Source organism: Nyctereutes procyonoides, unplaced genomic scaffold (genome assembly GCF_905146905.1).
Source record: "Nyctereutes procyonoides isolate TBG_1078 unplaced genomic scaffold, NYPRO_anot_genome, whole genome shotgun sequence".
NCBI lineage: Eukaryota > Metazoa > Chordata > Mammalia > Carnivora > Canidae > Nyctereutes > Nyctereutes procyonoides.
Genome location: NW_026575140.1, coordinates 74,913,439 through 74,939,190, shown reverse-complemented (window position 1 = coordinate 74,939,190; position 25,752 = coordinate 74,913,439). Strand labels below are relative to the sequence as shown.

At 54.7% G+C, this 25,752-nt stretch overlaps 3 protein-coding genes and 1 non-coding gene across 13 annotated transcripts; 2 read left to right on the top strand and 2 right to left on the bottom strand.

Annotated features, from left to right (window-relative positions):
• Positions 1–168: 168 nt before the first annotated feature.
• CCDC153 (coiled-coil domain containing 153) lies at positions 169–4,525 on the top strand. Of its 4 annotated transcripts, none has more exons than XM_055306318.1 (7): positions 169–197; positions 500–581; positions 982–1,047; positions 1,464–1,583; positions 2,130–2,222; positions 3,587–3,717; positions 4,017–4,525. In XM_055306318.1, exons 2-7 carry the CDS (start codon positions 512–514, stop codon positions 4,143–4,145), a joined length of 609 nt encoding a protein of 202 aa, XP_055162293.1. In that variant the 5' UTR covers positions 169–197; positions 500–511; the 3' UTR covers positions 4,146–4,525. The 4 variants fall into 4 exon arrangements, with proteins under 4 accessions (XP_055162293.1, XP_055162292.1, XP_055162295.1 ...); XM_055306317.1 differs by having other exon boundaries at positions 1,434–1,583; XM_055306320.1 differs by lacking the exon at positions 1,464–1,583.
• Positions 4,526–5,872: 1,347 nt separating this feature from the next.
• NHERF4 (NHERF family PDZ scaffold protein 4) lies at positions 5,873–10,506 on the bottom strand. Of its 3 annotated transcripts, none has more exons than XM_055305906.1 (11): positions 10,116–10,506; positions 9,691–9,721; positions 9,467–9,540; positions 8,935–9,146; positions 8,474–8,663; positions 8,236–8,372; positions 7,803–8,007; positions 7,380–7,576; positions 7,055–7,282; positions 6,705–6,905; positions 5,873–6,230 (listed from the first exon to the last, which is right to left on the bottom strand). In XM_055305906.1, exons 1-11 carry the CDS (start codon positions 10,129–10,131, stop codon positions 6,201–6,203), a joined length of 1,521 nt encoding a protein of 506 aa, XP_055161881.1. In that variant the 5' UTR covers positions 10,132–10,506; the 3' UTR covers positions 5,873–6,200. The 3 variants fall into 3 exon arrangements, with proteins under 3 accessions (XP_055161881.1, XP_055161882.1, XP_055161880.1); XM_055305907.1 differs by having other exon boundaries at positions 9,691–9,718; XM_055305905.1 differs by lacking the exon at positions 10,116–10,506 and adding an exon at positions 9,838–10,106.
• A 112-nt stretch (positions 10,507–10,618) lies between these two features.
• NLRX1 (NLR family member X1) lies at positions 10,619–23,059 on the bottom strand. 5 transcript variants are annotated; one of them, XM_055305901.1, is made up of 11 exons: positions 23,040–23,059; positions 22,825–22,918; positions 20,588–20,715; positions 19,828–19,897; positions 19,294–19,382; positions 18,105–18,724; positions 16,909–17,730; positions 13,191–13,786; positions 12,876–12,962; positions 11,918–12,169; positions 10,619–11,499 (listed from the first exon to the last, which is right to left on the bottom strand). In XM_055305901.1, exons 3-11 carry the CDS (start codon positions 20,655–20,657, stop codon positions 11,178–11,180), a joined length of 2,928 nt encoding a protein of 975 aa, XP_055161876.1. In that variant the 5' UTR covers positions 20,658–20,715; positions 22,825–22,918; positions 23,040–23,059; the 3' UTR covers positions 10,619–11,177. The 5 variants fall into 5 exon arrangements, with proteins under 5 accessions (XP_055161876.1, XP_055161875.1, XP_055161879.1 ...); XM_055305900.1 differs by lacking the exon at positions 23,040–23,059 and having other exon boundaries at positions 22,825–23,033; XM_055305904.1 differs by lacking the exons at positions 22,825–22,918; positions 23,040–23,059 and adding an exon at positions 22,591–22,682.
• On the top strand, positions 20,206–20,309 carry LOC129498019 (U6 spliceosomal RNA). The gene has a single exon (XR_008662053.1). It is a non-coding gene; the product is annotated as a U6 spliceosomal RNA (small nuclear RNA).
• Positions 23,060–25,752: the final 2,693 nt, after the last annotated feature.

Here is a 25,752-nt window from a genome sequence, read left to right as displayed (position 1 = left end):
TGGACAACCTTCAGTCTCCAGAAACTCAACCCTGCGGTTCTCAGGCCCGCCCTCAAAGGATCTTTGTCACCCTGGATTGGTTCCCAGAACCCAGGCTCCTCCTTGGGCTCCGAGGAGGTTGGGTTTTCTCTGTGCCCCTCCCTGTGAGCCAGTCACCCTGCAGGGAGACACAACAGAGGCCAGAGAGGGTCCTCCAGGTAGGAAGAAGCAGGATAAGGATGATGGGAAGAGGAAAGGGACAAGTACTGGGAGATTGATTTTCTCCAAAAGAGGATTGAGAGGAATGGTTTCTGCCCACAGAACCTGATGGGTAGAAAGAAATAGCTCCACCCTCCCCACGCCCCAGCCTTGACTAAGGTTCCAAGGAGACCAAGAATGGAAGCTCCTGGAAAGTATAAGAGACAGACTCAGAGGCTAGAACTCCAACTCTCTTGGGACACCTAGGGTCAGGAAAGCAGCCCTATGTCTAGCCTTAAATATGAGTCCTCTCCCTCCCCAGGACAGCAAGGAGATGCCACCTAAGACCAAAGAAAAAAGGAAGAAAACTGGAGCACAGAAGAAGAAAGAGAATGCAGGTGCTGGTGAGTCATGTTCTAGCTTAGAGACCAAACAGAGGTGCTCCAGAGAGAATGCAGCCCTCTGAATGATAAGATGAAGCTTTCATATACCTCCCCCTTCATCTCTCACCCCCAGCCAGGGTTCCATGGAGCTGGGAAATTGGGGGAATTAGCATGCATCCACTCTGTGGCCGCCCTTCTGGCTCTGTACCTTCCTTAACATACTCATCACCCGTATTCCGAGTATACTCTGCTGGGCAGCTGGGACACAGGGGTGAACTCAGCAGACTCTGCCATCAGAGATCCCTCATTTAGAGGTCCTCAGAGAGACAGGAGGAAAGGTCAGGGTGTGGAATGTGGATGGGGAGATGAGAGGAAGGCTGAGATCATGATAAACTGAGGCTCTGCCAACTTGCCAGGGCAGATGTGGAGGTCAAATACGCACACAGGCTGGCAGTGATGGAAAAGGAGTTGCTCCAAGACCACTTGGGTAAGAAGGGTACAAACTCTGGGACAACAGAGATGGGGCAATGGGGGATTTTGCATGCTGGAGGTTTGTAGGGTTGGAGCCATGGTGGGAGGCTGAGCTGACCTCTCCCTCATTCCCTGATAGATAAAAGATTGACATTGTGAGGAAGGGGTGGGCAGCAAAGGTGGGTGAGCATACCTACCTATATTTTTATAAGCAGAACATGAAGTTTTTCCTTCTTAGCAATGAAGAGCTCATGGGATTCTAGGGGGGGAAAAACCAACCAACCAACTCAGAGAGAGAATGAGAGGCTGGGAATCTCCCACCAGGTTCCCAGAGGTTGGCAGAGTCCATCAATCCCATGGGGCCTGATTCAGCCCACCCCACCCCACCCCCACCCCGGCCAGTTGTGAGCACTGCTCTGAGACTTTTCACAGCTCTGCGGAGGGATGAGGCTCGCAGAGCCAAAGCCTCTGAGGACCAGCTCAGGTGGAGGCTGCAAGTGCTGGAGGCTGAATTGGAGGAAGCCCGAAGTGAGGGAAAGGCCATCTATGCAGGTGTGTGGTCAGTCAGACAGATGGGCAGGGACCTGGAAAAGGACAATCAAGGGAGCCAGAGGATGTAAAGAAGGGAACCGAGGAGGATTTCCACCTGCTATTGACTAGCGCCAACCTTCCCAGCTCAGTGTGAATCAGGCAGGGGCTTGAAGGAACCAAAGGAAGGCCTCTGGGACCCAGAGGCAGGAACCTTCCAGGATGCCCAATGCCATGTGCTTTGTGGATTACAAAAAGCACTTCCTGTGATATGGATCACCAAAAAAATTACATGATCTTTGTCTTATTCATGTAGTGAGAGTGAGTGGGGAAAAAGGCTGGGAATCCAGGTCCTGAGCTGGGTGAGGGAGAGGGGTGTGATTTCTGAGCTTCTCTCCAGGTATTCAGGCTCTGAAAGCTTCTCAGAATCATGGGAACGGAGAAGACCTTAATGCTCTTGTTCCCACCAGACAAAGCAGGCCCTTCCCCCCTTCCCCCCACAACTTCCCTTTCTTTCTCCACCACTCCATCCACACCCGGGGCCCTGGTCACCTTCTGCCCTCACCACAGAGATGTGTCGTCAGTGCCGAGCCCTGCAGAAGGAAATGGAGACCCACAGGAGGCAGCAGGAGGAAGAAGTGATGGGCCTTAGGAAGAAGCTGGGTAGGCTTCCCCACCCCCTAAGCCCTTTCTCTCCAAGGAGCACTGACAAGGTCCAGCCTGCAGGGATGGACTTACAATGGTCCTTCTCTAGAAGACTGCAATCGAGGCTCTTGGACCATTGTCCCCACTGACTCTCTCACTGTGGAGGATTGCAGCAGAGGGCTCAAGATGGCCAAAATCTCAAAGGTGGAACAAAGAAACCTGAGAGTCTCACGCTGTCTCCCTCTCTCGATGGTCTCTCCAAACCTGGATCTTCCTCCCCTCCACTGCCATGTCTGTCATGAAAGAAACATATTCCTTCCTCTTTTTTTTTAAGATTTTATTTATTTATTCATGCATGAGAGACACAGAGAGAGGGGGGCAGTCACTATATGGGGAGCCTGATGTGGAACTCAGTCCCGGGACTCCAGGATCACACCCTGGGCCAAAGGTAGATGATCAACTGCTGAGCCACCCAGGCGTCTCAAAACATATTCCCTCTTAGCTGATGTTTACAATGCAAACTAAGAAAAGATATTTGACTTATTTATTTTCATATCCTCAATGCCTTGGGCATGCCAAGCCCTACATAATTACTTGCTAAATCAAGGAATAAACCTTTTAGAGAAGCAAAAATGTAAAGGACAGGAAGTTTTTCCTTTCTCTCTTGGTTACAGGATAAAGTTGAACTATCTTTTTTTTTTTTTAAGTTGAACTATCTTAGCACGACACATAAGATCTTTCACAATTGTGACCTCAGAGTTTCCTTAACCTAAAATAGCCTCAGTTTCTTTCTTTCTTTCTTTCTTTCTTTCTTTCTTTTTACTAGGCGCCACACCCAATGTGGGGCTCAAACTCGTGACCCTGAGACCAAGAGTCAGCCAGGGGCCCCTAAAATAGCCTCAGCTTAGCTACAGATACCCAAGAGTTGCTTATCTGCCATGCGGACCCTGAATTCCTTTCATAATCCTTGCCTTATCTCAAATTTAAATTCGATCAGCATTTATGGAGCACCTCCTGTATATACTAGGTATTTTCCCATACACTCTCGCATTTAACTCACAATAAGTCTGTAAGGTTTGTATCAATCTCTCTTTAAAGATGAAGAAGTTGAGTCTCAGAGAGAGATGTGCCCAAAGTTACACAGGTAGTAAGTGACAACCAGACTTTGGACGCACATTTCTCATCCCAAGCCTACTGCTCTCTCTGCTGTACCTCAATGGTATACGTCAGATCTTTATACAAACTATGGGAAAATTGATGATCCTGGGGGGGAGTCTGGAATGATCCCATTCAAGTTCTGCTTTTGAGGTGTCTTTGGAGACTCTGTTCACAAGTAGAATGTCACTACCCAGTCCCCTTCCTCCTTCCACCCTGCCCTGCAGAGACGTGCCAGAGGGATGCTGAGGCTGCGCAGCAAGAGGCTGAACGGACCCTCGGAGAGCGGGACCAGACTCTGGCTCAGCTTCGGGCCCATGTGGCGGACATGGAGGCCAAATACGAGGAAATCTTACATGTAAGCACCACCACCTCTGGAAGCCCTACCACCCCAGTAGCTAGGACTCCCCCATTCCCCTGAACCCCAACTAGTTCATACTATCATTGTCATCAATGGGAGACCAGGGGGAAGGAGAAGCATCTCCACAGAGAATCCTGCTCTGTCCCAAGGGCAGACAGCCAAGGCACACAACCACACTTACTTAGTAAGAGTAAGAACCTGAAGAAGACACTAGGAGGAAAGCTCGCAGACCAGCCCAGGGAAACCCTTGCTCTACCCTCTCTCCCTTCCTGGAACCTGAAGCTTGGTGTCCACAGGGCAACCTGGACCAACTCTTAGCCAAGCTGAGAGCAGTCAGGCCTCAGTGGGATGGGGCTGTGCTGAGACTTCACGCCAAGTACAAGGAGCAGCTCCACCAATTTGGACTCAACCCCCTGGATCTCTAAAGCTGTAAGCTTCGGGGCAGCCCAGGTGGCTCAGCGGTTTAGTGCTGCCTTCAGCCCAGGGCCTGATCCTGGAAACCCGGGATCAAGTCCCATGTCAGGCTCCCTGCATGGAGCCTGCTTCTCCCTCTGCCTGTGTCTCTGCCTCTCTCTGTCTCTCTCTCTGTGTGTCTCTCATGAATAAATAAATAAAACATTAAAAAAATAAAATAATAAAATAAAATAAAGCTGTAAGCTTCTAGTCTCTGGACCTCTCAGAGGCTCCAGCAATAAAGCTGTCTTGATGTAGAACTCCACAGAACTGTGGTCTGTGCCTTTTTGACAGATACAAATATCTCTTTGAGGGCACGTTGGTTCTGGCGGACCCATTCCTCTGAAGATTGAATGAGAGGATAGAAATTTGACATTTGACAAACTCTCAACTCCTCTCTTAGAGAAACTGGGCCCCATGCCTTGAATCTTGGGCCCTTTGGGTCCTTTCAAATCAGAATCCCCTATTCCCACTACCCACACCCCTCCCCGGCACCAACACGGGTAGCCAGATTTGTGGGGGCAAGGCCATTTCTTTAATAGACCAGCAGTGACCAGGCACCAGCCCCCACAATCCTAAGGTGCTGACAGAGAGAAGGTGTAACTGGTCTCCAAACTCTTGCAATATATGGGGGGAGTCCAGGAGTCATGCCTAAGGCAAGTTCCAGATGGCTTCAATCCTAGCGAATCCCATAGCCCACCTATAAAGGGAACACTCTGTGTTCCTCTTCTATTTTACAACATTCCCAATACTACTTTACTTCTGGTCATATATACGTCAGGGGAGGGGTCCCCCACACCAAGCAATTCTCCAACAGCTCTGTGGACCCCTGCTGGGTATCTTATAATTTCATTCAATTCTGGCACTACTAATGTGAAAAGAGCACCGGATCCCACAGGCTTACGGGATTACTTACAGTCCCTACTTCAACTGCCAGTGTCAAGTCCAGATTGTCACTGTGCTTCTGACCAACTGACCAAAAAACAAAGGTTCCCACAACCCCCTTCTTGGGTTCCATCATTTGCTAGAGTGGCTCACAGAACTCAGAGAAGCAGTTTACTCCCTAGTTTACCAGTTTATTATGAAGGACACAGCTCAGGAACAGCCGGCAAGTATGTCTAGGGTGAGGCAGGAGCATGGAAGCCCCAGACCCTCTTCAGGCGTACTACCTTCCCAGCACCTCCACCTGTTCGGCCACCACAAGCTCTTTTTGTTATTTTATGGAGGCTTCACTCTGGAAGCATGATCAATGAAGCCATGGCTCATGGTGATTTGTTTTTTTAAAGATTTCATTTGCTTATTCATGAGAGAGAGGCAGAGACACAGGCAGAGGGAGAAACTGGCTCCCTGTGGGGAGTCTGATGTGGGACTTGATCCCAGGACCCAGGGAGCATGACCGGAGCCAAAGGAAGACGCTCAACCACTGAGCCACCCAGCTGCCCAGTCATTGGTGATTAATTAAACCCCCAGCACGTCTCTCCTCCCAAGAGGACCAGCATGGGGGTGGGGCAGGGCTGAAAATGCCAACCCTGGAATCACAGGGTTGGTTCCCCTGGCAGCTGGGCCCCCTCATCCTTAGGTGCTTTCCAAAAGTCACTTCCTTAACAAAGTTAGGTGTGGTTGAAAGGGGCTTGTTATAAATAGAAGACATCTTTACCACTCTTACTACTTGGGAAATTCCAAGGGTTTAGGAGCTCTGTGCCAGGAAACGGTATAATTTATTATAAATCACAAAATCACACCACTCATTTCATAGCAGAACTTCATCCGGGGGCCACATCTCCCAAAACTCCCACAGGATGTCCTCTGGAGTCAGAGGGAAGAAGCCCTCCAGTGGGCCTGCCTAAGGCCTGTCTCCTGAAAGGTGGGCCCAGGGGAAGGGAGGGAGCTCCTGGGCGATCCTGTGATGGAAGATGTCCAGAATCCTCGAGCCGTCCCTTCTGGCTCAAAGGGAGCTTCTCAGCTCCTACCATTGCGAGGAGAGTGAGGACAGGAAAGCCACTGGGCAGATGCGTGCCAAGCAGAGGCTACAGCAGCTCTGACGCCAGAGCCCAGTCCTGAGGACAGAGAGGAGAGAGAAGGTGTAAGAGAAAAAAAAAAATGTGGCACTTGGGTGGCTCAGTCAGTTGAGTGTTGGCCTTCAGCTCAGGTCGTGGTCCTAAGGGTCCTCGGATTGAGCCCCATGCCGGGCTCCCTGCTCACTGGGGAGTCTGCTTCTCTCTCTTCCTCTGCCCCTTCCCCTGCTTGTGCTCTCTCTATATATATATCAAAAAATAAATAAGATCTTTAAAAAAGAGAGAGAGAGAGAGAGAGAAGGTCATTCAAGAATGAGAAGAGTTCCTTTGCCCTGCCCCCACCTGCACTATAATGCCCAGGAACAGCAGCTAGTTCCATGGGTCCTTCTGTCCCCACCTACCATGGCCCCAAGTCCCAGCCTGCATCCCCCACACTGCTCCACCCTGTAGCCCTCCTCTCTGACTCCCTCTATCCTTCCCTGGCTGCTCACAGTCCATCTGTCTCTTTTTCCTTACCTCTCCAGACCTTGGGGGATTCCAGGCTTCCGAGTCCTGGCAAGACCTGGCCGCCAGCTTCAGGCAGAGGGGTGGCTCAGCCTCAGCCAGCTGCTGAAGCTTTTCCAGATCATTCTCTCCACCCACGGCATACCCATTCACCTCCAGAATCACATCTCCCATTTGCAGCCCTGCCTGGGCAGCTGAGCCTCCTAGAGTCACCTGGTGGTGAAGTGGGGGTGGGGAATTACAGAACATGGGATACCATGGAAAAGTCACTGGACATTCTAAGACCTTGGGAGGGAGGTAGATGAAGGCTTGTCAGGAGGCAAACAATCAGAAAGATCCAAGGTCCATGGGACCCAAGTTACCTGGGAGATGAAGAGGCGAGCCTCACTGGCCACACAGCCAAGTCGGAAGCCATAGCCACCGTCAGGCCCCGGATACAGGAGACAGGGGCGGGAGCCATCTGGGACAGGAGGCAGGGCTGTGTCTTCAACAGGTAGCTCCTTGGTTTCGACCGGAGAGGCCAAGCAGGTTTCCTGAGCAGAGGCATGAGCCTCTGTGCTCTCCAGGAAGAGAAGTGGGGACAAGCGAACCTGGAAGGAGGCAGGTAGAACAGACTTGTTGCTTCCGCCTCCCCTGAGCCCTGCTCGGTTCCTGCCTGGGCCGCAGCCCCTGCCCCTGTGCTCGCACCATTCTGAAGAAGCGGTCAGCCTTAGGGTCGACGACCGTGAGGGAGATGCACGAGCCCTGCGCCCGGATCCTGGACACCGTCTCCTCGTGGCCCAGGCCCTCCACACTTTCCCCAGCCACAGCCACCAGCCGGTCCCCAGCCTGCATCCCGGCCTTCTCAGCGGGGAGTCCTGGGTCCACCTCCCACAGGAACTGTCCTGGGAGGGGAACATCCTCATGGTTCCTCCTCCCCCAGCTAACCCCAACACCAGCCCAGGCCACGGTGGGCACACCGAGGCACCGACCCGGGGTTGGGGCGGTGGCGGGTAGGAAGAAGCTCAGGGCTGGGATTCAGCCAGGGATACCACCTGTGTGCACCAGGGCCTGTATGCGTGCCCACCCCAAGACACACCTACCCTACCCATCTCTGGGGCTCCGGCTTACCAGGGCGACCGTCAAGACCTTTATCCTCACGAAGCAGGAACCCAAAGCCCTTGGGCCCTTTCGTTAGGTGCAGACACCGGGGCTTAGTGGGCAGTGCCCAGCCCTCTGCCAGGGGTGCAGCCAGGGGCATTCCCAGCTGGCGACACTGTTCCTCCACCTCTGGCCCTGCCACCAGCAGGGTCACTTGCTCTCCACTCTGGCAAAGCTGTGGGGACCCGGCAGGGTGTCAGCATCAAGCCCTGGGGAGGGAGGGCAGAGGCAGGCCCTCCTCGCAGCCCCAGGAAGGAGGCTGTAAAAGTGGGGGAGAGAAGAGCCCAGAACCAACTGCAAAAGGAAGGAGGGCAGATTGGGAGATGAGGCCCATGGGAAGGAATCTGCTGCCTAAGGCAAGGTCCAGGTGGATGAGGATGGATGGGGAAACAGACAGCCATACCTTCCTGCTGAGTTGGTTGTAAGTGAGCTTCTCCACACTGACCCCATTCACTTCCAGCAGCCGGGCCCCCGGAGGCACCCCTGCCTGCTCAGCAGCTCCTCCAGCACTCAGCACCAACCAGAAAGGACCGTGATGACCTGGAGGCCAAAAAAAACAAGTTTTGGTCTGCGTCTGCCCCCAGGACAGGGCTGAGGTCCCCTTCTTGACCTCCCCCGCCCCCCAGAGCCTCTAAGCTCACTGTGGGTGACACTGAAGCCAAAGCCACCCTCATCTTTCACTATGTGGCACAGTCGGGGCCGGACCCTGGGGCCAAGAGTAGGACAGAGGTGGGCACTGGTCCCCTGCTGAGCTCTAGCGACGTCGTGTACATGCTGCGCCAAAACCATGAGCAGCACCCGAGGACCGCTGGCACGGATGCGGCGAACCACCTAAACAGGGGACATGTGGGTTGAGGTGGGGGCCCAGCCCCTCTTGCCAGCTCCCCTCCCCAGAACCTCCCGGGTTTCACTCTGAGAACCAACTCTCTGGATGCCTTCACCCGACCATTTCCACCAGGACAGCCCTAAATCCTGGGAAGGGGAGGAGGGCGAGGCTGGGGTACAGCCCCCACATGTCCAGGGAGGTGACCGACTGGCTCCTCTCCCTGAGGGTGCGATGGGACGTCCTCCTAGACCACAGGGAGTCCCAGCCCCACCTCACCATGGCATAGTCTTCACATTCCACGACATGGTTGTTCACCCCCAGGATCCGGTCGCCTTCCCGCAGGCCCTGGTGCTGGGCAGGGGTGCCTGGCTCCACCCTGCACACCACAGGCCCAGCCCTGCCCGGCTCCTGCTTCAGGTGGAAGCCAAAACTGCTGCCTTCCTCTTTGCTCAGCAGACAGAAGCGAGGCCGTACCAGGCTCCAGAGATCTAGAGGGGGAGGGGGGCAACAGCGGAGGGGAAGGGAAAGCAGGGACATGGCCCAAGCACTGGTCACCTTGGCCTGGCAGATCTGCCCTTGTGATTGGGCACCGGGCAGCCTTCTACGCAGTTAGGCTTTGGGCAGTGAGGCCAAATGCCACGTGGGCAGAGTGGCTTGGACAGAGAAAAACAGCCAACCCCCTCCTACCTCCACATAGTTAACTGCCCACCAAAGCTGTTATCTGAGGGAGGCAGAGTGGAGTGGTTACCAAGGAGATGGGAGGCCATGAAGAGCTGTGGTATCTTTGGGGAAAGGGCAAGGGGGTTACCCGAGGGGTCGTAGTCTTCAGCCAGAGAGAGGACAGGATTATCAATGCCCCACTTGGCGTTAAACTCAAACTTCCTGCAAGGAGGCGAGGGGCGCAGGTAGGAGCAAGTTGACGTCTGGACTCTGGTCCCAGCCTCTACTTGAGGTGCCCCTGGCAGCTGAAGAGCTTCCCCACCTTGGATTCTCTTTGCCCCTTGCCCCAACCCTGCCCAGCAGGGCACTCACTGAGTTAATGAGGCTGTGTCCCGAAGACCTGCTGTGCAAAGAAGGGATGAGGGGAGGAGGAATACATTCTCTCCCTACCCCAACTCCTCCTGATGGTCATTAACTAAAAGGACTTAGGGATGCCCCCCTACACACACACACACACACAGGACTTGCCCCCTCCATTCTGCTCCAAAAGGACCTTCTCTTCCTCTCTCTTCCCTTCTCCTCCTAGTCCCTGGCACAGAAATCTGAGCATATCAGAACAGGGCGTGGACCAGGAAGACAGACAAATCCACTCATGTCTTATCTCCTAACTTGGGTCTATTTGCCTCAAGACTCCAAGCCTCGACATCTAGTACACCCTGGTCCCGAAGCCTCTGCCTCCCACCCTGCCCCTCACACTGCCCTAAGCCCCCACCGGAGGGTTTCTCCTGGCTTCCTACCTGTAGCTGCTTCCATAGTTGGATCAGTGACCCAGTGCTCAGGGTAAGGACAAGGTTCATGAAAACCAGCTGACCCTCCCACCTACCCTGTCTCGTCCCGCCTCCTTAAAGACACTGCCTTAGAAGCAGTGGGGTAATGGTTAACGGGAGAACAGTCTTATCCTCTGGGGAAGTGTGCACGTTCCTCCTGCCCCGATCCCTGGGTCCTCACTTTCCCTAGAGACTCTGCTACTGTCCCAGCTTCTGCTCTGGGTTGATGAAGGTAGATCGCTGGTCACTGTAGTTCTAAGCCTGTGATAAATATGTCTGAAAAGGTGACAGGAGTCCTACAGCCCAGCATGGCCTCCCCCCACCCCCAGGATCTTGTTCATGGGCTCCCACGGCCCACTCTGCCTCTGAACCTGGTGTCCAAGAACCAACTGCAACAGAAAGTGGTCAGTGGTTTACCAGAATGGTCAAAACCGGTTCCCTTTCATGAAAGCATCAACAAGGAGGAGGCCACAGTAGGTGGAAGACACAGCTTTTTAATGGAAGCAAGTCAGTGGGCATGTCCCTAGGAGCCACCAAGTACAGGTATCTGTACCCGATACAGGTACGATGTTGAGGAAGGGGACATGAAGGGGAGGAGAAGGCACCAACGAGAGAAGGAGGTGGCCGCAGGCATCCTCAGTGTCCTCTGATAAGCAGCAAGGCAGAAGGGGCAGGCCCTCTGGCACACCTGGATGGCCGCGGCTTTGGCAAGGCCACTTAAGAAGTGCGCCCCCTGGTGGCACAATCAGAAGCTCCTCGGGAGGACAGAGGAAAGGCTGGTGGCGCTGCAGGGCAACTGGCTGCCACCGCATGAGTCTCAGTCCTCCTGGCCCCAATGGAGAGGAGCCCTGTTCCTGGACTTGAGAGCAATGGATGGACATGCCCCAGGAAAGCAGCTGGCACAATTGTGCCCATCCCTTTACCACCAGCCCCAGAAAGACCTTTCTGGAAGCAGTAGTGCAAACCAGGAGGCCACAGAGGGAAGGCTCTTCGGCCCAGGGGTCACGCAGCTAGTTGCCCAGTGCCACTATATCAGCTCCCAGTGCCTCCCAGCTGCTCCAGGAGGGCCCTGACCTCACCCTCCACACGTAGCAGCTGGGCCTTGCGCCAGGGGTTAAGAGTGGCCCCTCGGCTGTCTTCCAGGTCACGAAGCAGTAGTTCAAGGTGGCGCCGGACACGGCCCCGATCCCAGCTGTTGAGGTTTCGCTGGACTTCACTAAGGATCACTGACCAGTACTCAGACACTGCCGTCCCCTCTGTCAGCGACACTACCACCCGAGCACGGCCTTTAGCAGCATCCCCCAAGTCCCGCAGGGTCTGGCGGCCCTCTGAGCTCAGCTCATTGAAGTAGAGGCTAGGAGAGAGAAGAGAAGATGGCACTCGGAGGAGCTCTGAGATGGAGGCAGAAGGGAATTCTCATAACTCATTCCCTGGCTGCAGAACGTGATGGAACAAGTGCCCACAACGCACCAGTGATGGGAGGGTGACAGACAACAGGAGGCAGCGGTGACACCTGAATTCAGCGGGACCGGGGCAGTAAAGACGGGGCCACTGGGGCCTAAGAAAAATGATAGCAGGGAATCGGGGCAGGGTAAGGGCCAGTCACAGAGGAGTGATGTGGTTCAGAAGCCAGCCCAGGAAGGTTAGTGAGAAGGTGGGGATGGAGGATGGGCCCTTCGGCAGGAAAAACACAGTGGACACAGGGAGGGAGAACCCAGGGCTGGGAACAGCTTCTGGCCAAGGTGGGGCGATGGGCCGGCAATGAGACTTACTGCAGCAGCTCCAAGGAAGGGTGGTCCCGGGCAGCCGTGGCCAGGGCCAGGGCCGCTGCGTCGCCAGCACCGTTGTAGGCCACGTTCAGCTCCTGCAGCTGTTGATTCCGGTCCAGCTGGGCAGCCAGGAGCTTCAGGCCCTCGTCCCCGAGGCCCGTGTGCAGCAGGGACAGGTGGGTTAGCGAACTGTTTCCTGCCAGTCCCTCCACCAGCAGGGCCACGCCAGCCACTGTCAGCGGGTTGTTGGACAGCCTACGGCCACAAGCAGCCAGAGGTTATGAGGGCCTGTGGCAGGTGCCAGGTGTCGGGACTTGGACGGAAGGGACACCCAGCCCAGGGTAGAGGTGAGCCCGGGCACAAAGAAAAGAAACAGGGGGTGTGGGACGCAGCAGGGGAGGAGGAGCAGGGTGGGAGCCGATGGCCCCTCCTTCCTCCCATCTCCTGCCCTGACTCCCCTCTTCATCGTTACTTCTTCTCCTCTTCCTCCTTTTCTCACCTCACAGCCCAGATGCCCCTGGCCCTCCTCCTCCTCATTCACCTCCGGTTACCCCAACCAGGCTTCTGGGTTCCTAGTAAATCAGGCAGCACTTTGGCAGCATCTACTGAGTGCCCAGCATTAGGGTCATCCTTGCAAGGTGACAGGGAAAATCCTGGGAGGGTGTCAGTGGCACCGTTACCAGGCAACCAGCCTGGGTATTATTCTCCCCCCCCCCCCAACCCACACTGCTTTTAGCCACTTAGAGGCTTTCTTAGCACCTATTCTTGGTAGCATCATTCCTCTACCCTGCTGCCTGTCTGGACATGGGGGGGCAGGCCAGGGTCTAGGCTCCCACCCCCTTGATCACAGCGTGGGTGGCCCAGCACCAGGTGCACTGTGAGGCAGGAAGCTCACCTTTGACCTCAGCCTGCCACCAGTATGGCCAGATCCTCCCTCCAGCCCCCCTCCTGAAACACTCACCGCAGGGTGGTAATTTGGCACTGATCATGCAGCAGCAGGTCCCGGAGGACCCCGCAGGCTTCAGGGCCCAGGCTGTTGAGTTGCAGGCTGGAACAGGAGGTGGCCAGAGGGGAGGTAAGAAGCAAGGGAGGAGTTCTGCATGGAGCCTGCCTTCCCACCGTGCCCTCCCTCCTGTTGCCCATCACCCTCACACACACCCAGCTTATCCATCCCACCCCCGGTCCTTCCTCCCAACCTTGGCATCCCTAGCATCTTCTCTCCCCATCTCTTCACCCCCAACCCTCTCCTGTCTTCATGCCCGGGCTTGAACCTCACCCTAGCTTCCGGGCGCGCAGTAAGACAGGCATGAGTGTGCGCAGCCCAGCAGGGTCCAGCTGACAGGAGGCCAAGTTCACCTCATCCAGGGCATGCCTGCCGCTGCCCAGTACAGCTGCCACCACCGTGCACTTGAGGGGCGTCATCCGCACACCCGCCAGGTTGAGCTGGCGCAGGGAGCTGAGCACCTCAGCGGAGAAGCGCTGATTCTGGAACTCATAGTGGAAGAAGAGATGGTCAAGGAGCTCTGATGGGGGCAGCACCTGCCGGCCCAGCTTGCCCAACTTCTTCTTGATGGCCTGGGCATTCTCCACGGCATCCAGGGTCTTGATGGGGCAGCCAAGCTGAGCCAGCACGGCCCGGTTGTGCGCAGAGAGAAGCCCTCCCATGAACATGGGGAAGAGCTCGAAGACCTCATCGTCAGGAGGCTCATCTGGGTGCCGCCGGGGGCCCTCCACACCCAGGATACTGGCACCCATCTGGTCCAGGACATCGTCGTTGTAGTAATCCTCCTCTCGGAACATCTCCAGCACCATGGCCTGGGCCACTGCCTCGCGGCTCTTTCCCACCACGCGCCCAAATACACGCGGCACCACCTGGGAAAGCGGGGGGGGCAGGTGCTGCAGCCCCTTGGCCTCCTATGTCCCGCTCAGCCTTCAAAGCTCAGCAAGAGGTGTGCTCTCCCACCCGCTCAGGCCTCACCATCTCTTTTAACACTACTGCCCCCCACCCCCCCGCAGCACCTGCCATGGCTCCCCACTGCCTATGTGGAATAGAAAATCTGTCATGATTTGGCCCCAATTTGACCTTCCAGAGACACCTCTGGACACGAGTCATACACTTGGGACCTTAAGAAATTCTTTTTCCCAAACAACCCATATATTTGCAAGCGCAGTGGTGGGAAGGAATTAGCATCTGTTTTGCATTTTGCTGGGTGCCAGGCTACCAAGACATCCATATCCTCCACAGGATTGTGGTCATCCCAGCAACAATGACAGACATCACTCCTGTTCCTTGCAGACCCTGCAGGATCTGGCGCCAGCCAGCCACACTGTGTCCAGCCACAAACCTCTCACACTCACACACTCTGCTTCTGTCCCTTTGGCTTTTCTCAGTCTTGTGATATTTTTTTTTTTTTTTTGATAGGATCACAGTTCTCTTCCTTCAAAGCTGACTCTCTTCCGAGGTGCTGCCCACCCCCCAGTTCTTCTCCTGGCTAATCCTCCAGGGATCCGATTAAATGTCCTTCCTGCAGAGAGGTTTTCCTTATCCTTCCCCCTAAACCAGGGCCCCCACTTACACATGTTCACAGCACCTGGAACTTTGCTTCCCAGGCACTCACTGCAATTTCAAATTACATGGTTATGGTGACACGTTTGTGTTCCTACCGGAGGACAAGGAAGGGCAGAAACCCGGGGTGTTGTTCATTGTTTCTTCCTCAGAATCTAACACATTGCCTGGCACACAGCAGGTGCTCAAATATTTGTTGGAGAAATTAATGTTTAGGAGGCTTGGGACATCATCTCCCAGCCTTGCACTGAGGCCGAAAGGGAAGACGGGGCCCAGACCTCAGGCAAGGAACCACGAGGCTGTTTTGCGGGCTGATTTTGTTTTTTTCACTTTTTTTTTTTTAAGATTTTGTTTATGTATTTGGCAAAGAGAGAGCACATGAGCGCATAAGTAGGCAGGTAGAGGGACAAGCAGAGAGAGAGGGAGAAGCAGACTCCCTGCTGAGCAGGGAGCCTGATGTGGGGCTCGATCCCGGGATCCCGGGATCATGACCTAAGTTGAAGGCAGCACTTAACCAACTGAGCCACCCAGGTGCCCCTCATTTTTTTTACTTTTTACAGGTGAGGTTCCTTCTGTGGAGGCTCTAGTGCTCCTCCCAAAACAGTCACCTGGTGATAAGATGAGGAAATGTCACCCCATGAAGCTGAGTCAATAGGTTGAAGAAACAGGTGAGACTAGTCCTCTGCCAGGCAACCCTCCTTCCCAGAGGGCTCACAGTTGTGGGACTAACAATAGGGAGCACTGAGGGGCTCTCTGAACCCTGTCAGGAGACCACAGCCTCTCACTATAATCCAGAGCAGGCAAGCCCATCCTCAAAGGGTGGGCTGGCCGCAGCAATGCCATTACCCCCCTTTCTGAGGCAATGATGGAAGAAGGGGTGGGCTGCCTGTTTTTTTATGTTTAACAAACACTTAAATAGAACTTTCTATGTGCCTAAGAATGAATACATTTAGTCCTCATATTAGGCCAATGATATAGACTCTATTATCTCCATTTAACAGATAAGGACTTGGAGGCACAGAGACGTTAAGTAACTTGTCCAAGATTACACAGCTAGTAAGTGGCAGAGCCTCGATTTGAACCCACAGAGCTGGATTACTGAATCCCTGTTCCTAACCCCTATTCTCTGCTGCCTATAAAAAGGAAAACTTGTTGGGCCTGGGTAGCTCAGTGGTTAAGCATGTGCCTTTGGCTCAGGGTGTGATCTCAGAGTCTGGGATCAGGTCCCGCACCTGGCTTCCTGCATGGAGCCTGCTTCTCTCTGTGTCTCTCATAAATAAATAAATAAAATCTAAAAAAAGAAAAACTTGTTAAAATTTTGCCAGCACTAACCGGGACTCTGACTCCTCAGGACAGGTTATTGAAACATTCCTAGAGAGGACCAGGGTTACCCAGCAAGGCACAGGAGCTTAACAGAAATGTCCATAATACATCAGTAAAGTTTGGCAGAGAGAGCACAGGCTTTGGAATAACAAAACCTGGACTTAGATCCCAGCTAATCCACTATCTGAGTGACCTTGTCCAAATTACTTGGCCCCTGTGAGCCTCAGCTTCTTTATCTAAAAAAGGAATCATAGGGGCACCTGGGTGGCTCAGTTGGTTAAGTGTCTGCTTCTGGCTCAGGTCATGATCTCAGGGTCCTGAGATTGAGCCCCACATCCGGCTCCCTGCTCAGCAGGGAGTCTGCTTCTCCCTTTCCCTCTGCCTTTCCCCCAGCTTGTGGACTTGCACGCGCCTCTCACTCTCTCAAATAAATAAAATAAATATTTTTTTAAAAATTAACAAGGAATCATAATAATATTTCATTGACAAGGCACCTGATAGCCATCACCAGAGGGTGGATCCTTCCTCCCCTCAGAAACGTAGCATATCCGCCCTGCTCCTGACACAGTCCTCAGGCCTGTAATTGGGATTCTGGAACAGGCCTGCACTATCCTAAGTCAATTACCGATGCCATTTATCCTCCCGGTATAAATGAATAAAATGGCATCTGCTTTATAAACTTGTCTCTGGTGATTTAGTTAGGATGAGTCATCATTCCCAGAGTCTAACCACCTCTAGATACATTGGAGTTTCTGGGCCTGCAAAGCAGAGGACGGTGGTGACTCCCACCTCCCACCAACAAAGACCAGGAGAAGAGACGCAAAAAGCAAATAGAAAACCATTGCTAAAGTCACGGGATTGTCATTAACGTCCCTGTGGCCTCATATCGTCCTCCCAGCCTTTGAGCCATCCTCAGCCCATGCTTTCTCCCTCCCCCTCCCTTATGTTTGGGAGCCAGATTGCCCAAATCTGAAGCCAGAGTCACGAAGAGGACTCACAGCTATGCAGGAAGCAGCAGGTGCTTTCTGGGGGAGGAGCAAGAGGTGAAAGGGGCATATGGGGGATGGAGAGCCTGGGGCCCTGGGACCCTGGGGCCGTTCGTTACCTTGAGCAAGTTGAGGAGCAGAGGCAGAGCTCGCAGGGGCAGAAGCTTGGCCACGATGCCCAGGACCAGACTAACGTCCTCCCCGACACGGCCCACGAGCTCGGCCACTTCCTTGCCCACCTGCTGCAGGGTGGTCTTTCGCAAACCCAGCACGATGTAGAGGGCGGCCAGGTACTCCTGCATGGCCGGAACGATGAACACAAAAGTGCCCCGGTGCCCGGGTTCCACACATGGGGCCAGGAAAAACGTCAGGGCGTCCCGGCGGAAGACATGTAGCAGCTGGAACTCTTCCTCCGTCTTGACGCCAGCTTCCAGGCAGCTGCGGACGTCCTCTTCAGAGAAGTAGGTCTTGCGGGAGGACACGCCCTCGTAGGCCAACTTGCCCATGGTTCGGGCTGCATAGGCCATGAGGGACAGCTTGGATGGGTCAGTGCTGTCCAGCATCTCCCCGCTGAAGTTTAGACGCAGGAAGCTGGTGTAAATGCTCGTGAGGGTCTGGCCGGGTGGTGTGGGGGCATGCAGGAAGTGCAAGGTGGCACAGACAAGCCAGCAGTAGGAGGGCAGGAAGCAGGCAGCAGCGATCTGGTGGTGCCCCTCCAGGTTCCGGGAGAGCATCTCCACCATGTTGTCCCGCTGAGCCGGGGTGATCAAGATCCCCGCACCCCCAGCTCCGTACCCACAGTCTGGCTGGTTGAGGCGGAGCTGGAAGTAGAGCTTCTGCAGGTTGGTATCAGAGAAGCCACAGATCTCACCATAGCGGCCCACGTACTTGCTGGGGATTCGGCCGATGGCCGAGGGCCGGGTGGTCACCAGAATGCTGGCCTGGGGACAGCACGGTTGAGGGTTAAGAAGGACCTTCGTGTCCTCATTGCCTCAATCCCCAGAAAGCCCCTGAAGACCGAGTGTCCAAGGACGAGGATGAGGATGAGCAAGGTAATTATAACTGTTACTGAGCCTGCACTATGACCAGGGCCCTGTGTGAGGTGCCTTCTAGGCAGGATCTCGTCTGATCAGGACAGCTCAGGGAGAGAAGGAAACAAAGCTTGGACAAGTTAGTGACTTGCACAAAGACACGCAGCTGGGACACGGAGGGGCAGGTTTGAAATGATGGAGAAACACGTGGGGTCAGGACACAAGTCTTTCGGGGGGACGAGTTAGGGACAGCCGTGGCAGGGGCGGGGCAGGAGGCCACTCACCTCAGGCAGCATGTATTTGCGCAACAGGTTGACCATGATGGCAGCTGGCGCCTTTGGCTCCTTGGGGTCACTGCAAAGGCCGGTTCCTGCTAACCGGAAGTCGAGGTTGAGATGCTCCAGGCCGTGGAGCACAAAGAGCAGGCGGGACCCAGCAGCAGCCATCAGAGGAAGAATCTCCTTCAGGGGCGTGTAGCGCTGAGCTATAAGTTGGCACAAGGAGGCTGGGGCAGGGCCCAGGGAGGACAGGTCCTCACAGGAGAAGGGGATGAGCAGCTCGAAGGCCGGCAACCGTCCGTAGCACCAGTCCAGAACCATCTTGCGCACCAGCGTGCTCTTGCCCGTGCCCACCGTGCCATACAGCACCACAGTCTGCACCCGGCGCCCGCAGGCATCTGGGTCAAAGAGCTGAGACAGGGCCAGAGGGGGGAGTCCAGCCAGGGGGTGCTGATGCCCCAGGGTCAGCTGGGCCGATGGGCGAAGCAGCTCATCCGGGGTGCTCTCACGGATCACAGGGTCCACGTGGACTGTGTCCAGTGCAAAGGTGGGGCCAAACTGGCGCTCTTCTCTGGGAAGCCGGGTGAACCACTCGGCCAGATTCTGGCGGTGGTGCTGGACAGCTTCTGGGTGGGAAAGCAAGGGGGATGGGTCAAGGAAAGGGGGTGGAAGATGCAGGAGCTTAGGGCTGGCCAGGGTGGTGGTAGGGTCAGGCCACAGAGCAAGACCCAGCACCAAGATATGGAGACCAAGGATGGTGCTATGTATCTAGGACTCTCTCAGACAACAGACTGTCCAGAAAGTTTGGAACCTCCATGGCAGAAAGTGGTGAGCCATGAGACAAGTGATGCCAAACCTGGGTTGAACAGTTGTGTGGTTGTCTGCGGGCAATCTCCATGTGACCGTTAGACCAGTCTGTTGAGGGTAGGGATGATATGTGCCTCCCAGTGCTTAGTACATGGTAAGTGTGGTAGGTATGCCCTACAAAGTGTTGCAGGGAGGGATACCTGGACAGGTGGACGATGGAACGACAGGGAGGGGTGTGATGCAGGGGTAGGGTTTGCCCGCTGAAGGATGATGGCAGTGGATCCTCTATGCCTCCTTCTTCCTGCCTGCTTCTCCCTCCAGACCCAACTCCCCACCTCCCAATCCCTCGCCACTGGGATCCCAGGCAGCCCCTCCCCTCAGGTTTTACCAGATGCAGAGGTGCCCTGGAACAAGGATCCATGCCTTCTGGATGGAGGGCCACTCCCCGCTGAGCTTCCACGGTGACGTACAAAGGCCCTAAGAGCAAGAAGGGATGAGCTGGGGCTCGGCTACTAGGCCCAGCCTCTGTACAGGCTCAGAGTCCAGGCCTGCCTGAATTGCTGGACTTCTAGCTTCCTGAGATCTAGGCCTGACCCTGGACACCCAAGTTGAGAGCCTTGTCTAACTCTCACATCCTTCCCAGGAACTGAGGTCTTATCCCCAACCCTGCCCCTTATTCCAGCTCTGCTGACTGCCTGCCTGGAACTCCACCCACTTCCCACAGATCCTCCCTCTGGCTGCCCTCCGAGCTTGTACTACAGATAAGGGAAACCAACTTCCTCTTAGGCCTGGTAGCTGACTTGGTACCCTCACTCTGGGAAAGGGCGGGGACAGGGGGATCAAGCTATCTCCAAGTCCTGACCCTTCCTGGGCTACTCTGCTTTGCCCAGATGTGTTCTAGGGCACGACACAGAGGTCTCACCTAGGGAGCCCACGGGGAAGCTCCCCTTTTAGAGGCCAACTCCAGTGGATCAGGAAGGGGATTCGTTCATCTGCAGAGAGAAAGGGGAAGGCAGAAATAGCATCCAGAGCCCATCCACATTTCCCCACCAACACATAGATTTCACATTTACATCAAATCCCCCATTATTTGTCCTCGCAGCATCATCTACTGCCCCTTTGTGGCAGTTACTATACAATTTTATATCTCATTGTGTGATTATTTGATTAACATTCATTTCTGCCCCACCTTCCTCCATGAGAGCAGAGACCATATCTATTTTTGTTTATAATGACATACTTAGAACTTAGCACAAGGTCTGGCACACAGCACGCTCTTAATAAATATTTGTTGGACGCAGTGCTCGCTTCGGCAGCACATATACTAAAATTGGAACAATACAGAGATTAGCATGGCCCCTGCACAAGGATGACACGCAAATTCGTGAAGCATTCCATATTTAAAAATATATATATTTTTTGGATGCAAAATGAAATCAGACAAGTGATCCTAGACTTCATGTAGCTACAGGGACCCTCAAAGATCATCTAGCTTGACTCCCTCATTTTAGGATGGGAAAAAGGGAACCTCAGGGAAGTGAGATGAGATGCCCAAGGCCAACAGTTTGTGAATCTCAGAGCTAGGGCTAACACACCTGGTGTCTGGATTCCTGCTCTCTTAGAGACACCATCTGGACTCTGAAGAGGAGAGGTAGAAACAGAAACCCCTGCTTCCTGCTCACCTGCTGACTGGAGTCCTCTTCCCAGACCAGGGCCCCAAGAGACCCTGGGCAAACGGTGGCCCCACCTCATGGTAGAGAAGAAGGTCAGAGCCCAGGGGACTTAGTGCGCCACCTTCTATCCTGTTCCCCTGCAAGAAGACTTGTATGAATGGACAAAACACACACACACACACCTTCCCATCCCTACCTCCCTGTTCAGGCCACAGAAAGGCCTTCCTCCTTCCTCCTTGGGAAGTATCAGCCTTTCCTTAAATGTCAGCCATGGGAAAGCCCTGGCCTGGCTGGCCTTCGGATTGACTTCCTCTCCTATATCCCCCACTTGACAGATGCCATTTTATCTCCTACCACCTCTGCCTCTCCCCTGGGCCTTCATGAGGGCCCTTCTCCTGAGTCTCAGCCTGCTGCTTTATTTAGGTGTCCTTTTTTTTTTTTTTTTTCTTGGCTGCTACCAAGCTCAGATGAGTCCAGCGTTCATTTTCAATGGCTTTTCTGGACCTACATTTTCAGGTAACAATTATCTACTCTCCTCTGTGTTTTTTTTTTCCCCCTTGCTATCAGGTCCTGTTAGCTGAGTTTTAATAATTTTATCATTTTATCTTCTCTGTGACTTTTATGTCAGCTGCCTTTGAGGCTGGCATAAATAATAAATGAACAAATGAATGAACTTCCTACTTGACATCTCCATCTGGCTATCCTGCCCCTTCTTCAAGCTTCACAAATACACTCCTCGCCCTCCTCCCTTTTTACTTTGCTGCATATCTACCCAATCACACATTTATACTAGGAACCTGACCTCTTGGTCTCCCCTCCTTCTTACGGTGGGTCTGGGTCGAACAGTCCTTCTCCCAGTGCTTTGCCAGTCTGGTCCTATTGCATGATCCCTAAGCCGTTCCTGTGCTACCACAGATCCTCCGTGCACTTCTGGGGCCCCTCCCGCTCCTTCCTGGTCTCTGCCTTCAGCCTCCGCCCACCCCATTCCAATCTGTCTTCCCAGCTACAGATCACCTCCCTAAAATCCTAGGTTACAGGTTGAGTCCAAACACTTAGCCCACCCACAATAGCTAGTTTTTGGAGTTTGCCCCCAACCCAGACAGCATCTGCCCGGCTCACCAAATTCATGCTCACACTTTTCCTAACTTTGTGCATACACGTTTTTGGGCTTGGCATGGCCTTGCTCCCCTGTTAGAATCCTACACAATCTTTTAAGGCCCTGCTCAAAGGCCCCCTCCCCCAGGAAGTCTCTCCTGATGCCCCTTACACGGAGCAGTGTGCTGCTATCCGGGACCCCGCCTGTCCTTAAGGGGAGGTCACGCTCTGGGATAATCAGCTGCCTGAAGCCCAACCGCCAGCAGGGCCAACCAGTGCAGGGCTGGGGCTCGGAGCCGAGGTCCCAGGGGCCGGGGAAGCGGGCAGAGAAGGCCCCGGGAAGCTAAGGAAGCTCGAGGAACCCGGCTCAGTGGGATCAAACCGGCTGCAGGGCCGCCACCTCCACATGGGACTCGCGGAGCTGGGGGCGGGGGGGCACTTCCAGAGATCACCCCACACCGCCCCGCTCCGCGGGCCCGGGAGAGGAGGGGGGCGCCGCAAAGGGCGCGGGGGCTGCTCCCGCGGGCCGAGCTCCTCCCCCAAAAGGGTCCCACGCAGCCCTCCCCGCTCGCGAAGGCTTCGGAGCCGGGGTGGGGGGGGGGGCGCCGGCGAGCCCCCGCTCAGCGCACCGCTCGGTCGTCCGGGTCCGGCGGGCGGACTCCCCCGCAGCACGCGCGCCGCGGCCCGGCCGGGGCGAGGGGCGACCGAGCCGGCTGGGCCTTCCCCGCGGCTGCCGGCGTCTCTCGCTTCCTCCCGGAGCCTCCCCCGGCAGCCGGGCCCGACCGCGGGCGGCGGAGGAAGCGGGCGGCGAGCAGGCCCCGGGGCGGAGACTTCTGCGGCCGCGGGCCTCCGTCCGGGCGGGCCCCGCCGCTCCGACCGCCCCCTGCAGGCTCCCGGCGCCGGCGCCCGCCGCTCACCACGCCGGCGGGCGGGGCTCGCCGCTCGCTCGGCCCATTGCGCGGATGGACGCCTCGTGGCCCGAGACGCCTGGCGCAGGCTGACCCAAGGCGGAGGGGGAAGGGCCCGAACGGGAAGCCCCGCCTGGGTCTTCCTGCCTCGCACCCCCACCCCCCCACCCCACCCCCGCCCGCCGCGGCCGCTGCGTCCCCAGGGCATTCTTCCCTCCGTGCCTCTTCACCCCCTCAGCCTACCTCCTGGCAGAGATCTGAGTCAAGGCCTCGTTGGGTCCCCCCTCTGTAGCTGGCTCTCTTCGGACCCCAGGCCTCTGTGCGTGGCTTCTGGACACTTTGACCAAGGAAGGAGTAAGGATGAGGGATGAGAGATAACTCCCACCCCAACCTGCTCTTCTCGTCCGGCACTCAGTCATGGCCCAGCCCTGGGGCTTCCTGGGCCCCAAAGTTCTCACCCTCATCCCCGGTGCTTCCACACAGAGCACACCCAGGGCCCACAGCCAGGGCACGCCCCACATGCAAACAGAGGTGTGCAGTGTGCACTGAACAGAGGTGTGCAATGGGAAAGCCATAGAGCGGCACCTCAGGGCAGCGCTTGAAGAGGCCTTTGTGTTCTCTACTGTCCATCCAGACTGAAGGCAGTGTTGATGTTTCATTTACACGTGCAGACGTGTGTTCATTCACTGAACACACGGCCTTGGGTTTATACCGAGCAACCAGGGATCCCTGGGTGGCGCAGCGGTTTGGCGCCTGCCTTTGGCCCAGGGCGCGATCCTGGAGACCCTGGATCGAATCCCACATCGGGCTGCCGGTGCATGGAGCCTGCTTCTCCCTCTGCCTATGTCTCTGCCTCTCTCTCTTTCTCTCTTTGTGACTATCATAAATAAATAAATAAATAAATAAACCGAGCAACCAGAACAAGGTATACAGGAGCCAGAGCATAGCTGGTAGCCCAAATGCTGGTCCTTCAGAGGCTGACAGAAGCCTTTGGAAAGGCTGGGAGAGGAAGTTACTAACTGCCTCTGGCAGACGAAGTGACATTTGAATTATTTTTTTTAAAGATTTTATTTACTTATTCATGAGAGACACACAGAGAAAGAGGCAGAGACACAGGCAGAGGGACAAGCAGGCTCCATGCAGGGAGCCTGATGTGGGACTCGATCTCAGGTCTCCAGGATCAGGCCCCGGGCTAAAGGTGGCACTAAAACGCTGAGCCACCCAGGGCTGCCCTGACATTTGAATTAGATCTTAAATTTTAAGTCCGAGAAGGGAAGGGTATTTCCAGAAAGCAGGGGAAAAGGAACGTTCTCATTTTAAGAAAAGCTCTGAAAGGGGAGTAGAATGGGATGAGGGGAGGGGAGGTAGAGCAATGCTAAGAATGTGGTCTCGGGGGTGACGTTTCAGGCCTGGGGGTCTTCTGGTTTCACTCCACTTACCTAGCCACACCAGGCCGACGGGCCCCTGGCTGCAGTTACTGGACATGGCTCAACACCAGCTGTTCCCCTCCCTGCTCCCAGTGGCTATGCCAGCCATGTAGGTTTTATTAACAACATATAATTTGACTGGCCTCTTGCAGACACAAGCACCATGAGTCACGCTGTGGGCATGTGCTCTGTCGTCTGATGTCAGGATGGGGCGCCAGGTCCTGAAGACCCACAGCATGGAGAACTACCTGAATCATCTCTGACCCCTAGCCTTTCACACAGGGCCTGACACAGAAGGTGGCTGCACCTGAAGGAAATGACCTCTGAGTCTGGGAAGGGCTGGCCCTTCGGGAGAGCGGACCCATTTCAAAGCATGATTGGCCGGGCAGAGGGCCGAGGTCAGCCAGTGGGACGGGTGGGACAAATCGCAGGTGGCTCACACTGGCAAGAGCATGGTATCTGGAGAGCTCGCTCAAGTTGCTTTTCCAAGCCTTGGTTTTCTTCACTGTGAAAGGAGGAAATGATAATGCTCATCCTAGCAGCCTCATGGGGTTATTGTCAGAATCCAAAGAGCTTTCTTTGCAAGGATGTGAGCTGCTCTACAGATGTTCTCTGTGGCTGAATGGCCCTTACTGGCTCCAGAATGACTGTTCGTCTCCTTTAGCTCCCAAGGGCACTTATAAAAGTGTGTGTTTATAAATGTTTTACTCTTTTAGGAGTATTTACATTTTGAAAGAGAAAGTAAAGATCAAGAATCTGAAGAAAGACTATTTCATGGTGGGATTTTGTGCCCGTGGACTTTTAAAAGCCATCTGCAGTTACCACTGCAGAGAAAAGATGGCTCCCAGAATACCCCCTAAAGCTAGTAGAGTTCCAGAAGCTAGGCTCTGACTTCTTCCCACTTTCCACTACCGCCCTGAACACCCCCCTACCATGAGAACGTCCATCCCCAGGTAAGCACCCCTCCAGTAATAGACCAGACCCTCATCTCTGCATGCAGCACTGACAGGATGTTCCTGGCACCTGGCAGGGTTGATGCCAGTCCTCTCCTTCGGTTCCCAGGCTTCAGGATCAGTAAAGAAGAAGGTGAGACAGTGTGCTGCTTCTTGGATCATCTTGCCACAAGCATTCAAGGACTTGTGGACAATTGCATACTCCAAACCTCAGGCCACCAAACCATCTGCGGTCCTGGTAGCCAATGGCTCAACCCTGCTAAGTGTGACCTGGGGGCCAGAGAGCCTTGGCTCCAGAGTCTCTCCTGCTCCTCACGGCCCTTCATGACCACTACTACACCCCCCAGCATAGGCACAACCAGGGCTCAGTGAATTCTAAAGAGAGAGACATGTATCATTCGGCAAGAACACACCCATGCAACAGACCTAGGGCACCCACACACAGCTTGCAGATCCACTGTAGTCAGCATTGTTGGCCAATGCCAAGAATGAGGAGTCTGGAGGCCAAAGATCTGGTTCCCAGACCTTGTTTCACCCCTGTTAGCTAAGGGTCCTTAGGCAATTTACTTAACCCATGTGTCAGTTCTCTTGTCTGCAAAATGGGTTGTCATGAGAGATAAAGCAAAGTGGGCATGGGATTCTCTTGAGATTATGAACATGAAATATCTGTAACATATTAAAGTATAATACAGGTATTTCACAGGATACACATTCACTGGCTTGACAAATACTAGATTACCATCCGACAAACTCCCTAAAGCTCTCAGACTTTTTTTTCTTAAAAGATTGTA